The 26,345-nt window shown below is 48.2% G+C and overlaps 1 protein-coding gene across 8 annotated transcripts; it reads right to left on the bottom strand.

Annotated features, from left to right (window-relative positions):
- Positions 1–225: 225 nt before the first annotated feature.
- Positions 226–25,228, bottom strand: Mro (maestro). 8 transcript variants are annotated; one of them, XM_042263818.2, is made up of 8 exons: positions 19,661–19,937; positions 17,502–17,557; positions 9,413–9,512; positions 6,697–6,843; positions 5,169–5,354; positions 2,893–3,048; positions 2,225–2,332; positions 226–1,926 (listed from the first exon to the last, which is right to left on the bottom strand). In XM_042263818.2, exons 3-8 carry the CDS (start codon positions 9,506–9,508, stop codon positions 1,873–1,875), a joined length of 747 nt encoding a protein of 248 aa, XP_042119752.1. In that variant the 5' UTR covers positions 9,509–9,512; positions 17,502–17,557; positions 19,661–19,937; the 3' UTR covers positions 226–1,872. The 8 variants fall into 8 exon arrangements, with proteins under 8 accessions (XP_042119752.1, XP_042119755.1, XP_015857601.1 ...); XM_042263821.2 differs by lacking the exons at positions 17,502–17,557; positions 19,661–19,937 and adding an exon at positions 24,897–25,228; XM_016002115.3 differs by lacking the exon at positions 17,502–17,557 and having other exon boundaries at positions 19,661–19,943.
- Positions 25,229–26,345: the final 1,117 nt, after the last annotated feature.

Genomic DNA, 26,345 nt, shown 5'->3' with positions numbered 1-26,345 from the left:
GCAGCTGGGAGCTTCCCATTGTGATCCATAGGCAGCAGGCAGAGAGAGAGAGACAGGGCTTGGCATGGTCTTTTGAAATCTCAAAGTCCACCTTCAGTGATACACCTCCTCCAACAAATACACACCTTCCAATCCTTTCCAAACAGTTCCACCAACTGGGAGCCAAGCATTTAAATATATGAACCTATGGGGTCATTTTCATTCAAACCACCACAGTACCCAATGTGCTGTAAATGTTACTGTTTTAATTCTGTAAGTTATCATCATCCTGCAGATTTTCAGCAATATTTCTTTTCATTCTCGGTCCTTTTAAAGATGACCTTTAAGACAATGCCATTTTAACATCATGAGAAATTGAAGATAGTTTGCAAACCACCTTCTTGGTATCTTGACAAGAAAAGATGTCAATAGCAAATAGCAAACCATCAAAAACAAATACATTTTAAAATGTTTATGGTAACAATTATTCTCCCAAGCCTCAGAAGCTACATATTAGAAATGTATGTTACCTGACAGAGAGGAACTGAGACAGGTGCTTCGGAGCATCATACATATTAAAGGCCTTTTTTTTTTTTTTTTTTTTTTTTTTTTTTTTGGTTTCTTGAGACAGGGTTCCTCTGTGGAGCTTTGGTGCCTGTCCTGGATCTTGCTTTGTAGACCAGGCTGGCCTCAAACTCACAGAGATCCGCCTGGCTCTGCCTCCCGAGTGCTGGGATTAAAGGCGTGTGCCACTACCGCCAGGTGCATATTACATGTCTTTAAGGAAGTGTGCATCCATTGGGCTGGGGAGATGGCTCAGTTGCTATAAGTCAGTACAAGGGCCTGAATTTGACCCCAGAACCCATGTTAAAAACAAACAAACAAAAACAATAAAAGCTGGGGAAAGAGACAGACAGACAGACAGACAGACAGACAGACACACACACACACACACACACACACACACACACACACATTCCCACTGTTGAGAGTCCCACAAGAAGACCAAGCTACACAACCATCACATACATGCAGAGGACCTAGCTCGGACCCGTGCAGGCTCCATGATCGCCGCTTCAGTCTCCGTGAGCTCCATGAGCCCTGCTTAGTTGATGCTGTGGGCCGTGTTCTCATGGTGTCCTTGACCCCGTGGCTCTTGGGGGACCCTTTCCCTCTGACTGGGTTGCCTCATCCAGCCTTGATATGAGGGTTTGTGCCTAGTCTTATTGTAACTTATGTTTGGTGGTTGTCCCTGGGAGGACTTCGCTCTCGCTCTCACAGAAAATGGAGGAATAGTGGACCTGGGGAAGAGAGGAAGTGGGGGAGGGACTGGGAGGAATGGACGGAGGGTAAAGTATGGTCGAGAAATACTATATGAGTGATATAATATATGAGAGAATATTTTTTTTTAAAAAAGCTGGGTTCACTGGAGTTTAGTTATAATCCCAGTGGAGGAGACAGATCCCGAGGGGCTCACCAGCCATCAAGCCTAGCCTAATCTGCAAGCCCCAGCAAGTTAAAGGACCCTGTTTCAATGGAAAGGTGAATGGTGCCTGAGGAACAGTAGTTGAGGTTGTCTTCTGACCTCCACAATCATGTGCATATATGTGCACACACACAATTTAGAAGAGGAAGTATGTACCTCTCAATGAATTTGTTTATATAGAGAAGAAATGAGATCCATGAAAGTAATGTCGAATTTTACTTTGGGTGCAGAGATACTCTTCCAGGGTGATCCCCGCCCTCCCCCCCCCCCAGTTGTTCTCTGACATCCTCTTTTCTGCTACATTCACACGAGGAGAGTCAAAGAGGTACCCAATGAGAGGGAGCAGAGGGAACAGGATGCCAGGAGCAGGGCGCTCACATGGAGCCATTTTCTCTGCCGCTCTGGACTTATAGGATCTTGTTGGCATAGAAGAAGAGCAGGACCTCAGGATGATAATGGCTCTGGAAGAAATTTTTAAAAGGTACATGTGAGGTAGGTTGCCATACAGGACACGGGGAGAAGAGGCAGGAGTGGAAGCAGCCAATGATTAGAACTGAGCCAACGGTAATTCTGTGCATCATCTTCCAGGAACCTTGTGGTTTACATCGCCTTATGAATCCACGCAATTGCAATACTAGCCTAAGTTACTTTAGGAGGTAGGAGGCGGTAACTTCCTGCTGCACTGGGTCCACTTCCGGTGTTAAGTGCCTGAAGGTGAGGGACTCCCAGGAGAATTCTCTCCTGCCCTGGCTCACTCACCAGCTGCCGGGAAAGCCTGGGGTTCCTCTGATCTTCTTCACTTTGGAAACCCCGCTCCTTCCTGAGTTTCAGGTACGGAACACAGGCTCGAACGGTCGTTTTGCAAGCCTGAGGAAAATAACATTGCCATCCAATTGGCTAAACTGTTAGAGAATCCCAGAATGCCAGGCATGGGAGGTGATCCCAAAGGACTGTAGACAACCTAAGGTCAGAGCCACCGAGGCTGGGAAAGTAATATTCAGGTCGTTTGTGAGCTTGAAACTTGAAGGATTTGTGGCTCCGTCTGTGGCCCGTGGAGAGGGCACAGCTCTGCCATGTACACAGCTCTCTCACAATTACACACATCCACGATCTCTCTTCCTCCCTCCCCCCAAAGTGGTTTTGTAGAACTCTTTGCACCTCTCCCAGTCCCATCATCCTTTGGGGGCCTGGCCTTACCTATCTAGCTGGCACTGACGGGTGTTAGGTTGGGCAGAGACAGGTCAAAGGGGAGATGGGGGAGATCGTACCCTGGAGACCCCTTTGCCCAGCTTTACATAGACACCCTACAGGCCATTCTAACTGGCGGGAACTCCAGGGCCTGGCTTCTCCGCTTAGCAGAGCTGCCCTAACCCCCTCTGGGGACCGCAGAGATTTCACAAAGTGAGTCAAGAATAAGGCTGTCTCACCTTGGCAACCTGAGGGCTTTTGTCCTGTAAATGGGTCAGGAGGGAATCTTGTGTCTGGTTAACCTGGTGGGTGAAAAATTTCTTCCATTTCCTCCCAGCAAATGCAGCCAGTTGCCCAAACAGAACAAAGGCCGAGTACCGCACACTGTCGTTCTCCTGTGGGTTTCCATCAACAAAAACAAAACAACAAAAAGCCAGATCACCATCATCAGATCTCCATCAGAGCAGATCCCAACCATCATTCTGAGCTGCCCATTGAAAGTGAACATCATATTTTTGCCATATCTCCTGACTTTGATACACAGATTTTTGTTGTTTGTTTGTTTTGATTTGGTTTTGGTTTTTCCAGACGAGGTTTCTCTGTGTAACAGTCCTAGCTGTCCTGGAACTTGGCTCTCTAGACCAGGCTGGCCTCAAACTCACAGAGATCCACCTGCCTCTGCCTCCCTCAGTGCTGTGATTAAAGGCGTGCGCCACCACAGCCCTGCTGGTACACAGATTTTTATATCCCCACTTCATGGTCCTGTCCAGGCTCCAGGGAAACCAGTGAGAACAGGGTGTGGGCCTCTCCAAAGGGAAAAAAAAAGCATCTAGAGTCGGGTCACAAAGACTGAGACAGAACTGATCATTTTGTGAATTATTCAAAAATAGATTTTAGCATAAGTGACTCATGTAAATTGCCTTGGAGTGGCATTCTGCTTATTTCTCTGTCCAGGGTGTAAGTATGTTTAAATACAATTGAGTGAGAACTTGCCCCAAGTCAACCCTCCCCTGAGGCCTAGGTATAGGAATGCACAAGCCAGGTGCCTGTCTCCTAAGAACGTGGCGATCATCTGGTGGGGGTACATGTCCTGACAAACATGGCATGAAACAGGCCATATTTAGAGTGTAACTCTTAAGTAGACTCTGCCAGTAGGCAGTGCTGTGTGGGGATTTCCTTTTCTACATGGCCAAGGATTCTGCTCAAGAAAATGACATGTAAACTGGGTTTCAATAGGAGTTAGAAAAAATTAACTAAAGTTCAGACGGCACCAGAAGGATTTAAGGATATGTCCTCAAGATGTATGCTGACATCCTAGCATGGTAATGTAAACATCGTCTCACCCTCTTCTCAGACAAGACAGGTTTGCACTCAACGGCAAACATCTAGGCAGGGTAGATGCCTGTAATCTAGGTAGGCTCATGCTGTAATCTCAGCACTCGGGACCTGAGGCAGGAGGATGGCCATGACATCAAGGCCAGTCTGGGCTATCTACTGGGTTCCAGGCCAACAAGGGCCACCTCCACTGAAATATTAACATCTGTCCCTGTGGATAAGGACGAGCCCTGACAAGCATGCCAGCAGCCCTGATGTAAGTTCTGAACTCTGTAAGCTCAATGTCTCTTCTTTTCTCTATTCAGCCACTGTGTGGCTCCAGGAGGAGTTCGGATGGGGGGGCAGGTGGAAGTTGCTCTGGGTTATGTCTGAATAAAGGTCTGAGGTATGACTGACAGGTGTTGTCTGATTGTCGGCTTGCAAGTCAGTTACGGAAGAGTCCTCACTTCGAGATTACATGTTGCACCTGAGCACTTCTTGGTTGGCGCATTTTGTCTTGTGGCTGACAGGGCATGGGCTTCGGTCAGAGGGCTGCTTTCAGGATGCATGCTGGCTCTGTGAACTATGGGCAGGCCCTAGTCTTTCTGTGCCTCAGTTTCTTCATTTTATTATAAAGACCACTGTAGCACCCATGGAAGAGGGTTGATGTAAGGATGCATAAGTATCCATGGCAACTGCCTGGCACTGTGAAGGGCACACAGGAAGGGCTCACTAAATGCTGACTTGTTACATAAAAGGGAGAACTGAGCAGCAGCTGGCATCTTCATCGCTAGTGTGCATGCTCACTTCCCTGTTGACATGGAAACTCCTTGAGAGGGAGTGAGAGGATACTATATAGCCTTTCTGTTCTCCATAACCCCCTCCCGTAACTCCTCTCAATACAATTAATTCGTCAATTAGAGAGTGGTGCAGACCTTGTTCCTGAGAAACCCACTACCCAGGATTCTCATTCCTTTTTGTTTTTGTTTTATAAGACAGGGTCTCTTTATTAGTCCTGGTTGTCCTGGAACTCACTATGCAGACCAAACTGGCCTTGAACTCACAGAGATCGGCCTGCCTCTGCCTCTGCTGGGGTTAGAGGCAGGCATGCACCACCACCACATGGCTCAGTCTGGGGTTCTCACTTCTAACCCAGGACAATTTCACAGCCCCAAATTTTATGCTTACCCTTCTCACTTACATCATCCAATAAAGTCCTGGTCTGAAGGGTGATGTCTATGAAGAAGGAGCCCAGGCCTTGGCCCTGGATCTTGCCCAGCATGATGGTCAGAGTCTTCACACTCTCGTGGATAACTTCAGAACTCACAGGATCATACAGTCCATGCACCAGGAGGTCAAGGAAAACTTTCTTGTACTTTCTCACCTGCTATCAAGGTTGGAAAAGCGTTAGCATCACACACATTCACACACACACACACACACACACACACACACACACACACACACACACTATTCAAGTTGAAAAGCAACTCCATCCCTAATTTTCCAATAGCCACAAGCTGGGACTAAGAGGCCCTAGCTTTCTTTCCCTTCTTCTTTAAATTAATACTTGTAGTTAATGTAAAAAAAATAATGGGTTTTGTTATGGCTTTTTAACATATACATCACTGTAGTTTGCTCATGCTCATCCCCCACTACCCTTCCCAACCTCCCTCCCCCCACTTCTGCTGCTCTCCTTCTTCCTTACAAGTTGTCCTCCCTGTTCGTGTCATCCACGTGTATAACATATAATAAAATGTATAATATATATGCTGCACGCATGTACGCACGCATACACACTCTTTCTTCTGGATCTGCCACCAACTCTTATCCAAATACAAACGTTTCTAGTAACCCAGCCTAAGAGCCCTCCTAGGTCTTAGAAGAACAGAAAGGACAAACAGGAATTAGGCCTCTGGGTGATGGAACTAGGAAGGTACTTCAAGAGCAGAGGGTAGACAAGAGTGTTCCAGGGCCCTTCCGAGAGCTGGGTGACTTGATAATGGAGAGGACATAAACGTGACAGGTGCTGAGGGATGGGGTATGAAAATGTCTCTCACGAAACAAACAAAAATTATGAGAAAAATCGTTTAAACTCTCCAAGAGAGTGGTATGAACTGTAGTGAAAGAAGTTGCTGTAGCTTCTTTCTGAAGGCTGACAGAGCTGGGGCATGCCGGCCCGCAATGACCTTGAGTGAGTCACACCCTTGTATAATCTGTTCTTCGCCCATGTAAAAAGAACCAGTGGCTTGCTTCTAGCCAGATGTGACCAAAGTAACCAGATGTCTCTCCTGGTTGCTAAGCTACATTATATAAGACTCCAGTAGAGCAGACAGGAGTGAGAGACACCTTGAAGAAACAGGTTACCGGGTTTTGAGAGTGTGGATCCTGGGTACCGGGGGGTGGCCCCCGGCAGACAGCCAGCAAGGAAAGAGAAACCTCAGTCCTACCCTTGGAAGAGTCAGTTCTGCAAAAAGCCACTCTTGGAAAAGTGCCCTGAACCTCAGGTAGACAGTCTAGCCAACAGTGGTTTGCCACCTTGCAAGATGCTGAACTCCGGACCCAGCTCTACAATCAGGCCCCGGAACACAGATACCACTGCTTGCTGCTAGGTCTGTGTGACTTGTTACAGTGTTCGCCGTCCACGGGCACCTGCCTGAGCTGTGGGGACCCCATGCCCTGAGGGCTTAGAGTCTCGGGAAGGTTGTCGAAACTCCACCTCCCCCTACCTTGTCAGGGGCTTCACGGGCCATGGTGCCCAGGCATCTCATTGCCAGATGGCGCTTTTTAGCATTAGGATCCCGGGCTTTTTCTGCCAAGATGAAAAACGCATTCTTCAAAGGCTCCCGCTTCTGCAACCTCAGTTTCCAAGAGACCTGGGTGGTGGGTCAAAAGTATATTGTTCAGGGAAGATAGTTCAGTTGGTAAAGTGCTTGCTCGACAAGTAGGAAGATCTGAGCACCCACACAAAATTCCGGGTGCAGTAGTGCATGCCTACAGTCTCAGGACTGGAAAGACAGACAAAGAAAGAACTCTCAAGTTCACTGGCCAGGCAGCCTAGCCAAATCAGTGAGCTCCAGTCCAGTGAGAGTAGAGCACAATGAAGAAGACACCTGACGTTGACATCAGGCATGCCCCCCCATGTGCACGTGAACACACACACACACACACACACACACACACACACACACACACACACGATTCAAAAGGGCTCAGAATATCAGCTCCAATTAGACCAAGAGAGCCTTCATCTAGTAACTGATGGAAGCAGATGCAGAGATCCACAGACAAGCACCAGGCCAAGCTCTGGGAGTCCAGTCGAAGAGAAGGAAGAGGGATTACATGAGCAGGGTGGAGGTGGGGGTGTCAAGATTCTGATGGACAAATCCACAGAGACAACAGGACCAAGCTCATAGGAACTCACGAACTTTATATCAACAGCTGTGGAGTCTGCATGGCACCAGACTAGGCCCTCTACATACAAGAGACAGTTGTGTAGCTTGGTCTGGTTGAGGGGCCCCTGGCAGTGGGATCAGGATCTATCCCTGGTGCATGAGGTGGCTTTTGGAGCCCATTACCTATAGTGGGATGCCTTGCTCAGTCTTGATGCAGGGGGGAGGGGCTTGGTCCTGCCTCAGCTGAATATTCCAGGCTTCACTGACTTCTCATGGGAGGCCTTACCCTTCCAGAGGAGGGGATGGAGGGGGTAGGAAGGCCTGGGGGGTCAGTGGGAAGGGGGATGAAGGGAGAACTGTGGTTGGTATGTAAAATGAATTTAAAAAATTCTTAAAGAAAAAAGATAACTAAATATGTCTAAGCATGTGTGTGTGTGTGTGTGTGTGTGTGTGTGTGTGTGTGTGTGTGTGTGTCAGGATTAAAGCAGGGCTTTGCATGAATTAAGCCCCCACCTCACCACTAGGCTACACTCCAACCTTTAAAGATGATTTACTTTTCTCGACAAATACGTTTGTCTACATAATGAAGACGCTGGTGGAGAAAATCATGCAGGGCTGGTGTGGAGGTGGGTTGGGGAGTTCTGGCAAGAGACCCAACAGTGAACTGTGTGACAGAGGCTAAGAGGAATGGGGCTGTCCTGGAGACACGGGTCCCTTCTACAGCGTGTGCTATGCCGTTACCGCTCCTCCCTGGGAAGCTCCCTCGGCCCTCTTCCTCCTCCAACCCCTTCTCGTCCTTCCGCTGTACCTTTAGCTAAATCAAATGAATGGCATGCTTTATGAGGCCTGCGTGATTCCTCTCTTCCGGTCTGTCTTGATACTTCTGCAGGCAGGCTGATGGCCCTACATCTCCATCCAGCAGTAGTCATCTTCCTCAACCCCTCGCTAGCATGTGACTCAACTGGCAACATCTCAACAACTGTCAATGACACATCTACAAGCATTTCAGGACATTTGAAGGTTGTCCCGACTTCCAAATTCATGTATCTGAGCAATTTAGAAGAAGAAAAAGCAAAAATAACACAATGGGAAAACACTGCACTTTTATGCAAAATCCTACACTTCCACAACTAAATACTAAGTAAGTGCAGGATAAGATAAAGATGAGATGGGAGATAGATCAAGATAAGAGGCCACCTTTCTCACAATCGGATGAGCTGCCTCCCTACTGAGCAGATGAGCTCCAATGACAAGATACTAGGGTTCTTCGGGACACAGAACAAGGCCGCCCACACTAGAGTCAGACCCCAGATGATGAAAAATCCCAACAAGGGGGGCAGGGAGATGATGGGTAGAACACTTGCCATGCCAGCAGAAAGACCTGACATTGAACCCCATGAAAAGCCAGGCACAATAGCACTCGGCTATAATCCCAGTTTCCCTTGGCAAGATGGGAGAATCCCCAGAGGTGCATGAGATGGCTGCTATGTAGAAACAACAACAAGAGAGCCCTTGTCTCAAAAGAGATGGGGGTGAGGACAGACAGACATCCGAGATTGACCTCTGACCTCCACATGTGCATCATGACAGGAACCTGCATTCATACTGGAATGGAGAGAGACAGGGAGACAGAGACAGAGAGAGAGAGAGAGAGAGAGAGAGAGAGAGAGAGAGAGAGAGAGAGAGAGAGAAAGAAAGAAAGAAAGAGAAAGAATATCAAAGGCAAGCTAGCCCCCATCCTTAGGAAGCAGGAATGGATGCAGGGTCCAGATCCAGCTATTTGCTCAGCACTGTGGATGAGACATTGTAACTTTCCAGCATCATTGCTATTTCTGAGTATTTATTGCAATTCATTTTTTCTTTTAATTTTTGAGTTAGCAGCAAGCTGAAGCCTTCTCATCTCATCTTCTCATAAGCAGCCCCTATCCCTGTTGAAAGAACTGTCATTACATGGCTTCCAGAAGGAAACCAGGCCAAGCAGTTCTAACCAGAGAGCCAGCAGGCTCACCTCTTACGTAGTGATGACTGAGGAGGGATATTTGTGTCTCACCTTGGAAAAGAAAGATTTCACTGGCATCCTTTTCTTCTTGGCCTGCGAAGTGGGGATGGGAGGGGGCTGGCTCAGGAGTCTCTGTGTTTGCTCCATGAAACTAAAAAAGAAAGGAAAAAAATGGACAAAATCACCACATGAGCCACAAACACTCTTCTGAAGTATCATTGTCAACCAGCCTTGTTGTGTGGAGTGTGCCCTGTAGTGGAAGAACATAAAGACTGGGAGTCTTCACCTTGGTGGTGAGCTAGGACTCACAGGGCATGGTCAGACGCTTTCAAGACTGACCGAAAGGAGCAGCAGCTTAAAGCTCCTGGGGGTCATTCCTCCAGTCCATATTTCTCCATCCTATAGACTCCTTATATCACAACTAATCCTATAGACTCCTTATATCACAACTATCCAAGAAATAAAATTCAGATTTTCAGCCCCCACCCACAGAAGCCTCAAGAGTTAAAAGAAGTGGTTGAAATTTTGTGTTTCTTAAAGATCTCCAAAAATACTGATGGAGACAGGGTCTCATGGAGCCCATGGTGACCTTGGACCAGCTTTGGAGATGAGGATGACCTTGAACTTCTGATCTCTCTGCCTCTACCTCCTGAGCGCTGGCATTATAGGTATAGACTACCAGGCCTGGTTCATCTGGTGGTGGGGATGGAACCCAGAGTTTCATGCATGCCAGGTATTATGGTGGGTTTTAGTGTCAACTTGCCACAAATTAGAACCGCCTGAGGAGGGAGCTTCACCTGAAGAATGTTCCTGATTGCCTTGATTGGTGTGGGAAGGCCTGTTCTGATTATAGGTGACGCCTTCTGCTAGCAATCCAGATTATAAGAGAGGTCAGAAAAGAAGACAGTCTTGCTTTCTGTTCTCTTGGCCTTCCTGCTTGGGAATGAGTTAATTTGTGCTGCTGCTGCTGCTGCTGCTGCTGCTGCTGCTGCTGCTGCTGCTGCTGCTGCTGCTGCTGCTGCATTCCAGGCTTCCATTATGGACTAGGAACCAGAGGCACCAGATGGAGACTTCTGGGGACACCCTGCCTTGTAGACTGAGTGATAGCCTTTTGCGGTCCCCCCTCTTCCATGAGAGACAGCTATTGTGGGACTACTCTGCCTGCTGAAACATCCAGCCTCAAGGACCAAGTACGTACCAGGTGAGGAACCCAAGTCCCTGCCCAGACCCCTGCCTTGACTATTCTGCAATCATGACAGGCTGTGGACAATACCCAACAGAATGGAGGCCCCTGGCACAGCACAATATGCCCCTGAGCCCCCAACCTTGAGTCCAGCTCTAGTTACAGGAAAACCCCAACAGATGTCCTCATACAGTAAAAGATGCCCATCAAAAGTTACAGCCAGCAAGGTCAAGATAAAGAAAATATGTAGTAGCCACAACAACTGCTAAGAGAGATGATAGTTTTTTTGCAGCTACAAACTGACCAAGGACAGCACCTATGAATGGGAGAAAACATCAAACCTGAGTCTGCTCCTACATAGCCAATAGACCCCAGACTCCCTTTGCTTCACCCCCTAGCTCTACTTCCTATAAACACCCTGCCCCCTGGCTACTTGGGGTCTCTCCTGCTCTGCTGCTGGGTCAGATGGACGAGAGTCCCGACCGAGTTAACTTGTAGTAAAAAGACTCTTTGCTTTTGCATCGGATTCAGTCTCTTGGTGGTCTTTGGGGGACTCTGGGTACAACACCAGGTTCTCAGCTAACTGTGCACTGAGGAATTGGTTCAGTTTTCTGTAACTTCAGTTCTACACTGCAGGAGAGACGCGTCTCCTCCAGGGCACACTTAGAAGTCATTGGGTTGTTTCTGTGCATCTGGAGCAGGTCAATTTTATCACTCAGCTCAGTTTTTTTTTTCTTTTATACATTTGTCTGAAGATACTAAAATAACCAGCGTTGTTATTTTCCTTATTTCTCTAGAAATGTTCAGAGGTTTCATACATAGAGTCACCAGATTCCACACACCTCACAAGAAGTGCATCAGGATCATCAAATGCAATTGATACATTCTTTAATTCATGCACACCATGGACTTCCAGTGCTCTCCATACTGAGGAGTCTTTAGTAACCATAGGTTCCATCCAGCTGAAGAGTCAGGTTCAGTGGTTCTCTAAGGCCACTAGAGACTCCACTAGAAGAGCTGAGTGTATTGGTGTTTGTTCTGCCCATGACGTTGGGCTATAGGACCCAAAGGAAGTGGTGCTTCCCGCCATTGTACATGACCTCTTAAAAAGGGAGGGAGGTGGGTCACATGCCCCTTCTCCCTGCTGCCTCCCTGCGAGGTGGATTTGCTCCCGGTCAGATCAGAGGACAACTTCAGCTGTCTATTCTGTTCTGTATTTGTGAATGTATTTCCTCTATTTATATCTTAATAAATCCCTACTACTCATTAAATAGACTCATGTGGATTGATCACAGTAGCTCAACCTTACAATTCTGTTTCTCCAGCCACATTCCCAGTACCACAATGTGTTTTAGTGAGGGTCCTCTAGGGGAACAGAACAAAGACACACACACACACACACACACACACACACACACACACACACACACACTCACACACACACATACACACATATATGCATTCAAAACCATTACACACACACACACACACACACACGCATTCAAAACCACTACTCCACACACATACACACGCACATGAACGCATAGTTGTGGGGGTGGTTTGAATGAGAACAGCCCCCATGGGCTCATATATCTGAATGTTTGGTCCCCAGTTGGTGGAATTGTTTGGGAAGAATTAGGTGTGGCCTTGGAGGAAGTGTGTCACTGTGGGGTGGGCTTTGAGTTTTTAAAAGCCCACACCATTCCCAGTGTGCCTCTCTCTGCTCTATGGTTGTTGTCTCAACATATAAGCTCTCAGCTACTGCTCCAACGCCATGCCTGCCTGCCTGCGGCCATGCTCCTCACCCTGATGGTCATGGACTCCAACCCTCTGTAGCCATAGGTGCCAAATTAAATGTTTTATAAGTTGCCTTGGTCATGGTGTCCTGTCTCGGCAACAACAACAAAAAAAAGGTGTGTGTGTATGTGTGTGTGTGTGAAGTTATTAAGTCAGCTTTAAAACTGTAACAGCTAAATAACACCCAAGAAACTGAGAGCCCAGTAATTACTCAGTCCTTGAGGCTGGGTGCCTCAACAACTGGAGTTATCCCACAATAGTTGTCTCTCACTGAGGGACAGCTGGTAGTTCTCAGTTCCAAGGCCCCATGCCTCAGTAGTCCCAACCTGACACCAGAAGCCTGGAAGGTTCCCAGAGAGCTAGCTGCTGGTCCCTGACCTAGGATGAAAGCTTGGAAACACTCGCTCTGCTCTCAGTGAAGGAATCAGCAGCAGCAGCAGCAGAATGAATCAACTCAGTGGCGAGAGCAAAGGGCAGTGGAGCAAGAGATGAAACCAGTTCTTTCTGACCAAGCCTTTGTGGGGGGGCTGCTACCAGAAAACAAACGGCATCAGGCTTGTCGTGTGAGGAACTTCAGGTACAGGTTCGAACTCAGTGGGTCTGGGCAGGAGCTCCAGATTCTGCTTGTCATCCAAAAGACACTATGTCAGTCAGCTTCCTGTGACTATGACAGAATACCTGAGAGATGATGTTAAAGACTGAATGGTGGATTTGGCTCACAGTTTCAGCACCATCTGTCCAGGTAGGCTGACTCCACTGCTTTGGGCAAGGAGCAAAGCAGGATGGGATATCATGGCAGGGGAGTACGTGGTAGAGCAGATTGTTTACTTCACCGTAGCCAGGAAACAAAGAGAAAGGGGGGAAAGGGCAGGGATAAGACATAGTTACCACGGGCATACCTCTGGTGATCTCTTCGATTAGGCCGGACCTCCCGAGTTCCCATTACCTATCAGTTGATGAACGCATTGATCTGTCAGTCCATTGATGGCTCAGGGCCCTCATGATGGAATCATTTCCCCAAAGCCCCACCTCTGAGCATTGCTGCCCTTGAGGACCAGGTTTTCAACACCTGAGCCTGAAACCATGGCGTTTCACATCCAATCCATGGCATGCATGAGCTCTGTGGGTGGAGGGACCACCGTTTCAGCAGTGAGGGTGTCAGTTAAAGGTCACAGGAATAGCTATTGAGAGAAGATCATGGGGTGGGAACTCGGCAGAGGCCTCCTGCAGAGCCCAGGTGAGGTGGGAGACAGAAACATACGGCCTGCTGGTTGCAACATACGGTTGCGATAGGATTCAACATGTCCGGAACAATTATTAACAGAATATGGGTGTGGCCAAAGACAAGGCTGCAGGGCCCAAAGCCCTCTGTAGAGGACTCTGGCTTCGCTCTTTATCATGTTGTACAGATAGGCGTGTACAGTTGGATCCTTTAAGTTGAACTGAAATTCATGTAAGACACAGTTCACTAGCTTTAACAATGCCCCCCCGCCCCAAAAAACCCCTGCACCCATTAAACAATCATTTCACTGCTTCATCCCCTCTCCCCCTAACCCCCAGCAACCACAAATATGCCTTCCATCTCTGGACTGTGCCCACTTGTTTTACATTGTATGGGAGCGGTTTGACTTTCCTAAAAGGCCCATTCATACTGGAATATATGTGAACACCTCATTCATTTCTTAAGGTTAAATAACATTCCATTCCATGGAGATACAACTATTGCTTTATCCATTCATCTCTTGATGGGCAATTGTTTTGTTGACTACTGCAAAAAAAATGTTGCTATAAATATTTATGTACAAGTAATTGTTTGTGTGTGTGTATATATATACTTTCACCATGCTAGGGCATATACTCAGAGTGGAGTGTAGCACAAATCTTAAATGGTCTTATTAATAAGAACAAACCCAAGGCCAGTTATTGGGGTGAACACTGGAAGATCAGAGAAGCAGAACAAGCCACAGCTTCCTCACCTCACCAGTTCCTCAGCTGATCCTGTTTCCTCAGGCTGGAGTCCTCATCCAGAATGAATCTCTGCTGAACTGTTGCTCAAAAGCCTAAAAGCTTAACCAACCAGTTCCTGGTTTTCACACCTTTTATACCTTTCTGTTTTCTGCCATCACTTCCTGGGATAAAGGTTCTTGTTACCACCCCTGGCTGTTTCCAGTGTGGCTTTGAACTCACAGAGATCCAGATGGATCTCTGCCTCCAGAATGCTAGGATTAAAGGTGTGTGTGCCACCATTTTCTGGCCTCTATGTCTGTCTAGTGACTGTTCTGTTCTCTGACCCCAGATAAATTTATTAGGGTGCACAATATTTTGGGGAACACAATATCACCACAGTGGAGTTACTAGATTTTTAAGAAATTTTATGTTTAATTCTTTAAGGAAGTAGCAAGCTTTTGAACATATTGCCAAATTCAAGGTCATGAACGATTACTGTTACAATTCAAGTGTTTGGTAGTTTTCATTCTTAAATTTAGGTCATTGGATTGCGGGGGGGGGGGGGGGGGGAGTTGGTTTGGTTTTTTGAGATAAGGTTTCATTGCGTGACCCTGGCTGACCTCAAACTTGTAGCAACCCTCTTGTCTCTGCTCTCTGGGTTCTGGAATCACAGCTATGAACACCACACCCAGCTTCAGTCATTCGTTCTGAGCTACTTGTTTGAATATGGTGTGAGGGACAGTCCTTCTTTAGTGACCATTGGCTTTGGAGCATTCTGCAGCTTTGACAGGAGAAAAGGCCAGCAAATGTCCGCAGGCGGTTCTCAACCCTGGATGTGATAGAATCACCTGCAGTGTTTTTAAAACCCAGTGCCCTGACTGCCCCAGGTCAAGGCTGTCATCATCTCTGGAGTGCCACATTGTCCAGTGGTTCTCACATTTGAGCATGCATCAGAACTGCCTGGGGGAGCATATTAAAACACACACACTCCAGGCCTAGTCCTCAGAGTTTCAGATTTTGCACCCTGGAAAAGGCAGGAGGCCTACTAGTCTGTATTTCCAGTAAACTCCCAGGTGCTACTGAGCTACCACTGGCCTGAGGGCCACACTTTTGAACCACCATAAGACAACAAGGAAGCCAGGCTGTGGTGGCACACACCTTTAATCCCAGCACTTGGGAGGCAGAGGCAGAACTCTGTGAGTTCGAGGCCAGCCTGGGCTACAGAGGGAGTTCCAGGACAGGCTCCAAAGCTACACAGAGAAACCCTGTCTCAAAAAAATAAAAAACAAAAACAAAAAACAAAGAAACCACAGCATTGAAAGGCTGTCCCCTCCAGCACAAAGGACTTACAAACTCATACTGAGGCAAAACAGAAAACAACCAAAGACATGTGTGGTCGCTCCTGAGGTTTTCTCCAGGCAACTTTATGTGTGACCAGAAGCTGCTTCTCCTTAGGTGAGACACTGTGGATCAGAGTCAACAGATACCTGATGACAGCTTACTGGTAACTTAAAAAGGCACTAACTGATAGGCTGGGACCTGCTCAGTGAGCAGGCCATGAGCCTCATTGTAAAGCAGTTGGCGTCTGTGTCCCATGGCAAAGTAAAGTATGACTGGAGCTACTCTCTGCTGGGCAAGAAAACAAGCTATTCCTTGTTTCTTATGCTCAGCTTCTTTTTGCAAGGGCAGCTGAGCCACAAAGGATGCTAACCGGCTAAGGCAGCTTCCCCCAGCTTCTGAAACTGAGCGGCAAGCCCGGTCCTAATAGGCAGGACTAGAAGTCATGGAACGTTCGCAAGCAGGGCACCGTGAAGGCAAGTTGAGCTGCTGCTCCTGGAAGACGCAGTGCCTGTGGTTAGAGAGAGACTCTCACAGGCTCCTTCTCTAGCTTGCCGCTTGTTCGAGCAAACCCTCTCGGATGTCCCTGCTTCCCCTCAGGAGACCAAAGCTAGGCTCTCCTGTCAGCTGGCAAGCTGGCTTCCAGAGCTCATCTTGATCTTGCATGCAAACTTGGAAGCGTTTTCCACGCTGACAGGGGAGCCTTCTACATCAGCATTCCTAGGACTTGTCAGACCCCAGGCCCACTTCAGACCCGCTGGACCAGAATCTCAGGGAACAAAGGGCCCGAGTGTCACCCTTTTTGTACAAGACTCCGGGTATTGCTAAAGAAACACTAGTGTGCGCGAATCTCTGAACTAGCAATTAATCCCAAGATTGGCACACTCCGTGGAACTGAGGCCATACCCCAGGAGAGACCCCAGAAATCACAGAAGGGCTTGGGGCCGTGTTTTGAGAGAAGAGAAAATTGGTACTTGCAGAAAGTAAAGAATTGCAGCATGTGTTTGTGGAACACATCGAAGTTCACAGTTGCTAATGGTTTGAATACGGTTTAGCCCTTCCAGACTCACATTGAAACTTAATGTTCACTGTGAGCCAGCTCAGGCTGTGCCGTCACGAATAAATCCATATTGCCATTCGTGTGAGTAAAGGACCAATGGGTTAATGCTATCTCAAAACTGAGTCTGTTGTAGAATCCAGCTTGGTTGGGCTGATCTCTCACCAGGGGATGTTTCTACAACACTTTAGGACTCCATCACCAAGGGAACCACCCACCAATGGGGTCCTTTAACTTTGGACCAGAACTGAGAGCCCAAATCACTCTATTACTTACCCCATCTCTGGTGCTTTGTTATTATGAAATAACAACAGAAATGAACGAAGATGACTGTCAAGATAAAATTAAAATCAGTCTGGGGCTTGATAGTAGCCCCAGGAAAAAGCATGACCTTAGCATGCAGAGATCTTGGCCTCTGGGATGCTTTTTTTCTTCCCAGTATAGAGGCCAAGTGCAGGAGTTTGCATATGCTGGATAAGTGCTCACCCACCACCGCCTATAGCCCCAACCCTCCATTGTTTAAAAGCAAGTCTCATGACATAGCTCAGGCTAGCCTTCAACTAGCTAAGTAGTAGCTTCAAACTTGAGATCTCCCTGCCTCCGTCTCCTTGGTGCTGGGATTAACGACAGGAGCGACTGTGTCCATCCAGAATGCCACTATTAAAATTTCCATAAAAAGCAAAACATCTGTTAATCCTGGGCTATGTAGAGAGCTCCCAGGCACCATCCCAGGCTATGTGGGGAGACTCTGTCTCCAAACCAAATGAAATAAAAACAAACAAAAGAAGAAGCAAGCAGGGTACAGCAGTGCACCTTACCCTCGAGGCTTCAGGCAGCAAAAGCAGAAAGGCCACGGGTTCCAGAAAGGTCTAGGCTATAGAACAAACAAGACCTTGTTTCAAAAAATAAAGACAAAGTAAAAGCAAACTCAGAGTCCAAGGTGTTGCACAGTCCTAGTACCAGCAACAGACTCAGTACCGGCAGCTTTCTTCCAATAGCTGTGACCTTTACCCAATCAAAACCAACCAAGGAATCATCTCTACCTGTGACCACACAAGCTGTCTGAAAGGAACACGGTAAACAAACTACTGATGAATTCAGGACAGGGAGTCCTGGTCACTTGGCTCTTCCCATAGGCGCTAACCAGCCATTTCCTACTAGAGGTAGACTCTACTGTTAAGCTTAGCGAGACCCAGGCTGGGGGACCGAGGAGGAGGAGGAAGCTTGGACACCTCGAGCTGAAGACAAGAGTCTGGCTGGTGCTTGTTTGGTCCCTTTACCCACTGCTTAATACAACCCTCTGCCTCTGAAGGTGCTTCCAACGTACGCCACGTCCAGGCTCAAGGTTTTCATTACCCCCAAGGCCATGAACATGTCCTGTTCATCCTACAGAAAAGTTATGGATCAGGGGAACTAGAAGCCTTCAAAGCAGTATTCTAACACTTTACAGACATAAATCCCTGAGACTCAAATATTAGTAGCTTTATGATGTACGCCCTTCGACGTATGGAAGCCACAAGGCATTTTATGAAGACCCAGGTTACAAACAGCTGTATTTTTTTTCCCTCACCCATAAAATGATGGGGAAAACTGCTAGATTTCAAACTACCCTTTGAACTCTGAGCTCATTAGCGATGATGATAATGTGGGTAGCTCCTGACAGCAGATAAGGCACTTTTGTTCAGGAGGCATGAGGTCAAGCTCTCTGAACGTGGGGTAGGAAATATTGACTCCGTCTGCTTAACTCAGGCTGAAGGTTAACTGTGATTCTCTGGGCTCCGTGAGAACTTTGTCACCCACTGCAGTGGGGACAGTACTCATTACATCTGCTCCATGGTAGGAGCATGCTTCCTAAGAAGCAGTTCACAGCTGTACCTGTTATTGCAACCGTGAAACTAATTAGTTTACTTAATTAATTATTAGCGCACAAGGGATCAAACATCTGAAAGCGCCCGAGGGTACAAGGGGAGAAAGTCGTTCTCTGAAAGCAGGGTTAGATGTTCTCCAGTGACTTCACGATGGAAAGCAGTTAAATTATTGCTGTGTCAATAGGTGTAGACAAAGTTTGAGGAAAATTGTGACTCATATGGACTGACTTTTTGAACTGAAATGATGTTGCAGGTCACTTCAAGAGTTTAAGTTCTTGCTAGAGTAAAACAAACCAAAGCTAAAAAATGACACGACATTACATGCGTGGTTTGCATAAGAAAATAACTCAAAGAGCCAGCTAGTAGATTAATATTCAAAGAAAAGGCCATGACCTGAATTAGTAGGAATCCTGTGCTTCAGGTCAAGTACCAGAGGTTTTAGTGTTCATGAGTCTCTATTAACTAAATCCAGCCCCACCAACTCAAATAAAAGAATTCTTATTATATTTCATTTAATTTCCACATTTTCTTGACAGGAAGGCTTCATTATCTTCCTTTTAGAGAAAAAAAAAAAAAGCAAAACCCTGGAAGTTTAGGATAATATAACTCATTTGAACTCAAACAGAAATGAAATTCAAAATCCTGAAACCTTCCAAACTGCCCTTGAACTTGCAATCCTTCTGCCCCAGCCTCACTGGGGGAACTGGGGGTGATAGCTGTGCATCACCTCAGCAGGCTCACTGTCTGTCTGTACTTACCATCGGAACCTGAAAACTCCTAGACAGCTAACTCCCTGCGTGCTCACCAGGGGTGCAGACACTTTAGTCTGAAGCACCCTCAGGCCTTCCTCCACTAAAAATCTCTGCTAAAATACAACGATCCACAACCCATCTAGTGACCCAGTTGTATAGTTTATTAACAGAAAAAAATAATAATAAATGGCTTGCAGGTCTGCTGTGGTCCACTTTCATCTTCCAAAGGAAACGTGACCCGATAGTGACATTCTTGGGATTCAGTTCCCTCCGACGCCAGCGGCCAGAGCACATTCCAGGATGGATGTGGGAACCAGGGCGCCTGCACTTTTGCGCAATCACCTGCAGTTACCTTACCTGGCTCCTGGGGAGGCTGTCATGTGAGGACCTGCTGTTGTCGGGCTGGAGGCTGCTGGCCCGGGGACCCCTCCGGAGGGAGGCAGTCACTCTGTTCCCGCTGATCGCCAAATGTGGTGACTCAGCGAGATTTTCCCGGCTGTGGTTTCATTCGTTACGAAAAGAGGAATCAGAAGGTGAAGAAGGGTCGTCTCGGAATTTGGAGCCAGCAGAGAATAGGAAAGCGAGACCAATGGGAGAGGGGATCCGTGAGTACGAGGTGGGGTCAGGGGCGGGGGTGGGGTGGGGACAGGGGCAGGACACGGGTGATGGGACTGCCCTCCAGTGACACCCACAAGGTTGTCGCTCGCCGACCCAAGGTGCTGTGCCCTTCGCGCCTCCGCATTACCGAAGGATCTCCTACCTGCTGCTGGCTGTGCCTGCCCCGTATTAATTTCTCCTGTCCAGTCCCACCCACACTTTCTCCAGAAAGAATGGCAATTCTGGGGACTTTTAACCCTCAACCAAGACACGCACCGCTCCGCGTCATTTCCCCCATGTTTTCCAGTAGATGGCGCCATCCTTCCAGTCAAGGCTTCCAGGGCTCTGGCCGCCTCTCCCCACGTAATCCAGTTAGAGCAGCATTTAATCTTAGGATTGGATGCCCTCCCTTCTGCCAAGCAGCCTCGCTGTAACTGACTGTCGCACTAACAAGTATTTTAACTGCTAATGCCGCCTCTTGCTCAATACACGCCATATGTCCGGGAAGGAGCGATTCAAACACTCAACAACTTAAATCATTTTTTAGTTAAAAACTGAACGAGGTTTCCGCGGCTGCGGCAGCCACCCGGAGCCTCCCTCGGTGTGTCGTTTCTCCTTCCCTGAACTCTGCAAACCACCTGCATGAATCTTTGCATCAATAAATGGAGGCAAATATTTATTGACTGGCCCTGTGAGGGATGAGGAGGGCAAAATGACCTTAAAGGGGCAGAGATAAGAGGGAAGCAGTCAGCCGGGCGGTGGTGGCGCACGCCTTTAATCCCAGCACTGGGGAGGCAGAGGCAGGAGGATCTCTGTGAGTTTGAGTCCAGCCCAGGCTACCAAGTGACCAGCCTGGGCTACCAAGTGAGTTCCAGGAAAGGTGCAAAGCTACACAGAGAAACCCTGTCTCGAAAAAACCACAAAAGAAAAAAGAAAAAGAAAAGGAAAAAAAAAAAAGAGGGAAGCAGTCTGTTTTCACAGAGTTGAAAGCCGGTTATGCTAACAGGTAACATTCACGAATACTTCTGTAGGGAGCCGCTATTCAAAGATGGCGCTGGCTTCCTGGTAGCCTAGCTGTAAACAACTCCATATTTGGCTATGATGCACGAGTATGGTAATTGGCCTTATGTCCTCAGCCTATCCCGTGGCTCCCCGTGCTAGCATTCTGGCGGGACCCAATCACAGTACGGCACGTTTGCCTGATTCCCTATATAAGCAGCTGCAGTTTAGTCCTCGCCGCCCCTCACCTCCCGCTCTCCCTTAACCAAGAGGCGCTCCAATAAAGTGTGATCTGAGAAGAATCCTCGCATGGTGGTCGTTCTTCCTCGCTGGCCGAGGAGCGCGCCGCAACTGGTGCCGAAACCCGGGATGGGAAGGTAACTTCGGACACCAGGTGAGGGGTCGAAGAGGATTCAGAACTCAACACACGGAGCGGTGACGTCGGTAGTAAGTTCGCCAGGAATGGCTACGACGTTGGTATGCTGATTACTATAAGGGGATTAATCCGCAGCCCTTCGCTCAGACATGGTAAACGGGTATCGACATACTTCCTCATGCTAAGCCCTAAATATTACATCAGTTATTCCACTTTAATTTTGACAGCAAACCAAGGAAACAATGCCTCCCATTATCCTCGTTTCCATACACTTAGTGGCAGGGTGAGAACTCCATTATAGGCACACGAACGCTAGGGCTTGGACTCCCAGCCAGGATGCTGCTCTGCAATGGACCAGTTTAGAACATCCAATTAGGTGATAGGTGGATAAATATAAACCACATAAGTACATCAGAGGAGGGGAAGGGAAATCGATGGTCCACAGTAAAGAAAAATGAATATAAAACAAAACCCTCTCTGGACTGGACTTTGAGAATACCACAGCTGACCTTTGAGATGCAATTTCAATAGGGCAAGGACAGAAATAGCCCTGGAAGATGTGAAGGGACGTGTGGAATGCATGGGTGAAGGGCGGGGGGGGGGGGGGGTGCCTCCCCCGCCCCTTGCCTCAACCTAGGAGGCAATCAAGGAATTAAGAAAGGCGCATCTACACGAAATGAGAACACCTGTGGATTTTCGAATTCAGGTCTTCCAAACGAGCTCTAATCTTTTCGGTGAAATCTCCAAGAGTAGGAATAGATTTGTAAAGGCAGCATCCAGATGCTGAGCATTTAGTGCTACAGATGACCCAACACTGGACAGGATTATGCCAGGGACAGAGGAATCCGGGGAAGAAAAGCCTGGGCTGTCACTGTGACTACAGATCGCAGACCAGAAATGAAATGTACACCCCTGCGTGGACACAGACACAGAGGAGCAGTGTCTTTGCCTGTGATTAGCAAGCCCTCTACCGCTGAGCCGGGCCTCCAGCCCCAGCTGGTACCCTATTAATAATCCCTTCTTTCTAAAGTTACCCTGTATCCAAATTTAAAGACATTTGATAGAGTATAATGTCCTCTCTGTTGCCAAATGGAAAACTAATCAGCGTCCCTTCACTGTCTGCTTAAAGCCACCAGGGAAACTGAGGCTGAGACTAGCAGTGGTCACTGGGAGCCCTGAGAATGCCAGCCGTGGTCTCACCCTGGCACCTGTACACTGTGGTCACAAGGGCATGGGGCGGGGGGGGGGGGGGAGGGGGTAGCACTCAAGAGTGTTCCCAGCACAGTGTGCAGCAACTTGTAAGGACTCTTTATCAAGACACAAGGTCCAAGAGAACCCAAGACTCCCCTCCCTTAGCCTTATGCCACCGTAAGATTCTGGAAATTAGAAAAGTGTTACTAATAATTTGATGGTCACGTGTTGATATTCAGGTAAGGTGCTATTCTTTAAAAAAAAAGCACACTATAATTATTTAATTTGATTATCTGATAGCTCTATTTTTATTCCCCATTGACATTTTCATTTTGTCAGAGAGACACACAGGGACGGACACCACTAGAAGTATAAGCCACCAAAAGTAGTTATTTCTCCTGAGTTATTGATGAAAAAGGCATATCAAATCAATAGACAGTCCACTTTCCACTTAGACCTGTGAAATCGGGAGACAACCTGTCAAAATGGCTTCTCTTTAGTTCAGCATTGACAGGAGAGCTTCCTGCCTGAGTGTGTATTGTCTGGCCAGAAATGTGTCTAAAAGGAGGGACTCGGGTTTCCTGCTTCTCATCTTTCTCCAGGAAATGCCAGGCCAAGCCTTGTCAACAACTTTCACTCCCAAAAAGAGGGAAGGGGATGGGGTGAAACTCAGCGGCGGAGCACTTGCCTAGCTTCTCATCCTTTCTTGCTTCATTCATCAAGTTTATCTGATCCTACTTCTGATGCCAGGTTGTTCAGCCGGTGAAGCCGATCCTCACCCCACCCCCTGACAACCTACCAGGAGAGGACTTAAGACAGAGTATATGGTGTCCCTGTTCATCACAAAGCAAAGTGTCACAAAAGTTGCTGATTAAGAGCCAAAGGGCAAAGGGCAAAGGGCAAAAAAAAAAAAAAAGCAGGCTCAAGCTGGAACCCTGTTGATAGCAGTCAGACAAGTAATCCTGGTCCCTCTTCACACTCCTCAGCCCACCTGAACCGGTGTCGGGGCCACCTGCAGCAAGAGGAGGCCCTTGGGAGGGTCTTCTCAAATGTGCCACCGTCACCTCCCACGGTCCTGCATACATGTGCCTTAGTAAGGAAGTGATGGTCATTGCTTCCAACCTGGAGTAAACTGCAGGCCACAGAAACAGGTGCTGGGCTCATCCTCGGCTTCAAGTCTGCCGCGGCACACTAACACAGGAGTCTCTCATGCCCCTGGTCTCCTGCAGATAAGAGTTCTGCAAACTGAACAGGAAGCTGCTGCGTCCTTGTCCCAGGGCTCTCCCTTCTGTGTGTCCTGCCTTTATTGCTTGACAGTCATTGCAAAAAACTCCCAGTCCTTCTGGGGATGTCTCCTTTGACCCAGAAAACCCCCGCACTGCCGTAAGTACCAAGAAATTTAAACCTTCCCCTTCAGGACACTGGGAAGTGCCCAGGCCACTAACGGACTTACGTCCAGCAATCCATCAAATGCCTGAGAGTTGTTGCTTTGCAGAGCAATATGCCACCTGTCATCACAATATCCTGGACAGGTGCACCAGGCCAGACTGGCACAGGGCTGGCACAGAACCCAGCACTCCAGGAGGCCAAAATGTATAAGTGACAGTGATCGTATGGGCCTACTATAGATGTCTCGATGAATTGATGTCTCTGTATCTGTGCCCTCCCTCCCTCTCTGTCTGTCTGTCTCTGTCTCTCTGTCTGTCTGTCTCTCTCTCTCTCTGTCTGTCTCTCTCTCTGTCTCTCTCTCTCTCTCTCTCTCTCTCTCTCTCTCTCTCTCTCTCTCTCTGTCTCTCTCTCTCTCTCTGTCTCACTAGGATCTTGCTATAAAGCACATGCTGGCCTGCACTTCATCAGGCCTAGCTACTAGAGAGTCTCTGGTCCCTGAGCACATCCAGGTGAACAAAGCCCCGCTGTGTGCCCCGTCCTCCCAGAGCTTGTGGCCAGAGCCGCCTTCTATGTGGACTCTGCTGCCTCATTGAGAGGATCTTTGCTGAAAAGGGACAGACTGCTTCTGTGCTGGAGGGGAGGGGTGGCATGCAAGAAATGGACATCCAGAGAACACGCGGCCCAGGAATAAAGTCCGTGTATAATAAATGTAAATGACGGGTTTAAAAGGAGGGCACTGGGGTTGTAGCTCAAGAGTACTTACCTGACATGAAGGAGGCCCTAAGTTCGATCCTCAGTACTAGCAGGGAGAGTAGAAAGGAGAGGAGGAAGGAAGGGAAGGAGGGAGGGGAGGAGGGAGGGAGGAGTCCCAGTTAATGGCTCCCACAGCATCTCCAGTGCTCCTATTTCCCAGAAGTAATCATGAACTTACGTAGTCATTTTTTAGTCTTCCTGGTTAAACCCATACAGATCAACAGCCCGTGTTGTAGCAAACATTAAACAGAACAGATAGAATCTAGAAACTGCTCGGAGCCGCCTTACCTGAGTTACGCAACGAGGAGCCCCGGGCACCGGGCTTTTCCTCCTGGGCTCATCCTGATGAATGGCGAGGAGAGCTAACTCTAGGAACACTGCTATCCTTTGAGAAACCCCGCAGTCCACAGTGAGCTGTGTTTCGTCCTTGAAGATGAAACATTGAGCACATTAGAGAGATCCACAATAGGGCCTTTTGTTGACTCTCTGCCCCCTGCTAATTGCTGGAGATACAGAGCAGGGCACGTGGCTCTGCACACGCGGAAGATCCCCCTCGTGTGTTTTTCTTGCTGCTGGAGCTGGCTGCAAGCTGCTGTGCTTTTCTGTGGATCAACAGAAAACAGATCAGCAGCGCCAAGAGGAGAGAGCCCGCGGCAGCCGCGTCCACGCGTCCACGCGTCCACGTCCACGTGCGGGTTTCCCCTCTGCCCTCAGCAGCCCAAAGTATTCTTACTAGGTGATTTCGACCTCCCAGCCTCGGGGGTGGGGCCGTTCTCTGCCTGTGTGGCCAGTTGGGAAGGAGAGGCAGTGTGAGTCCTGGCCTCCCCCAAAGATTCAAGTTAATGGGGCTGGGATCTTGGGGTTCAGCCTCCTCCTCTCCTGCCTTGGCCAGCTAAGGGCGGAGTCATTGTCACGGCCTCTCACCTGGCCTGCTCTGTCTCCTTCCTTGTTTCTCTCTTAAGTCTATTTTGAGCAGTGCTTAACATGTCCTTTTCGTTTTCAAATTTCAAATTTCCATTTTTCATTCATTCCTTCACTCCTTCATTGGGGACATGTGTGTAGGGTCAGAAGAGTCGGTTTTCTCCTTCACCAGGAATCGAATTTAAGTCCTCATGCTTGGCAGCAAGGTAACCACTTTCACCCACAGAGTCTTGTGTGTGTGTGTGTGCTTGGTTTTGGTGTTTGGGAGACAGGGTCTCATGTAGCCAAGGCTAGCCTCAAACTCACTGTGTAGCCACTGAGAATGACCTCCTGATCATCCTGCCTCTATCTCCCAAGCACTAGTATGTGCCACCAACCACATCTGGCTTTGAAATAAATGTTTCTTCAATCGGTACCGGGGATTGAACCCAGGGCCTGTCACATGCCAGGCGAGCATTCTTCCTGCGAGCCACGCCCCCAGCCCTTACATCCTCCTTAAAGTAACCTCCTCCAGGACTGTGCTGTTCCATTCAATTTCACATGTAAATGGTTGGACCAATGACGTTCCACCCGGTGTCACGTGATGGGAGGGCACTGTCAGACACTGTCTGACCAAGCAAGCAGCAAGCCCAGGTCCAGAGTGCTTCGTAAGGAAGGGTGCTGTCACTGCCCGCTCACTCTCTTAACGAGACAGCGGACCCTTCCGTAAGAGAGGAAGATGCCAGCAGGACTGCATTCTTCTATGTACCCCGTAACAGGTATCCCATGAGCACCCCATATTCAATCCCAGAATGCCCCCCTCCTGCTACAACTCCA

Source organism: Peromyscus maniculatus, chromosome 19 (assembly GCF_049852395.1).
Source record: "Peromyscus maniculatus bairdii isolate BWxNUB_F1_BW_parent chromosome 19, HU_Pman_BW_mat_3.1, whole genome shotgun sequence".
In the NCBI taxonomy this organism is placed as follows: Eukaryota; Metazoa; Chordata; class Mammalia; order Rodentia; family Cricetidae; genus Peromyscus; species Peromyscus maniculatus.
The sequence above is the reverse complement of the archived record's forward strand: the minus strand, read 5'-3'. Positions and strand labels throughout refer to the sequence as shown.

Bases quoted from the DNA above. Each gene is read 5' to 3' on its own strand.
- Mro (XM_016002348.3), bottom strand. From the start codon at position 13,284: ATGGGAACTCGGGAGGTCCGGCCTAATCGAAGAGATCACCAGAG. The intron at 5,352-6,696 runs GTAGGGGGAGGT...CCTTGATAGCAG, and splicing joins CCCGTGAAGCCCCTGACAAG to GTGAGAAAGTACAAGAAAGT. The intron at 1,927-2,224 runs GTGAGTGAGCCA...AATTTCTTCCAG, and splicing joins CCAGGCTTTCCCGGCAGCTG to AGCCATTATCATCCTGAGGT.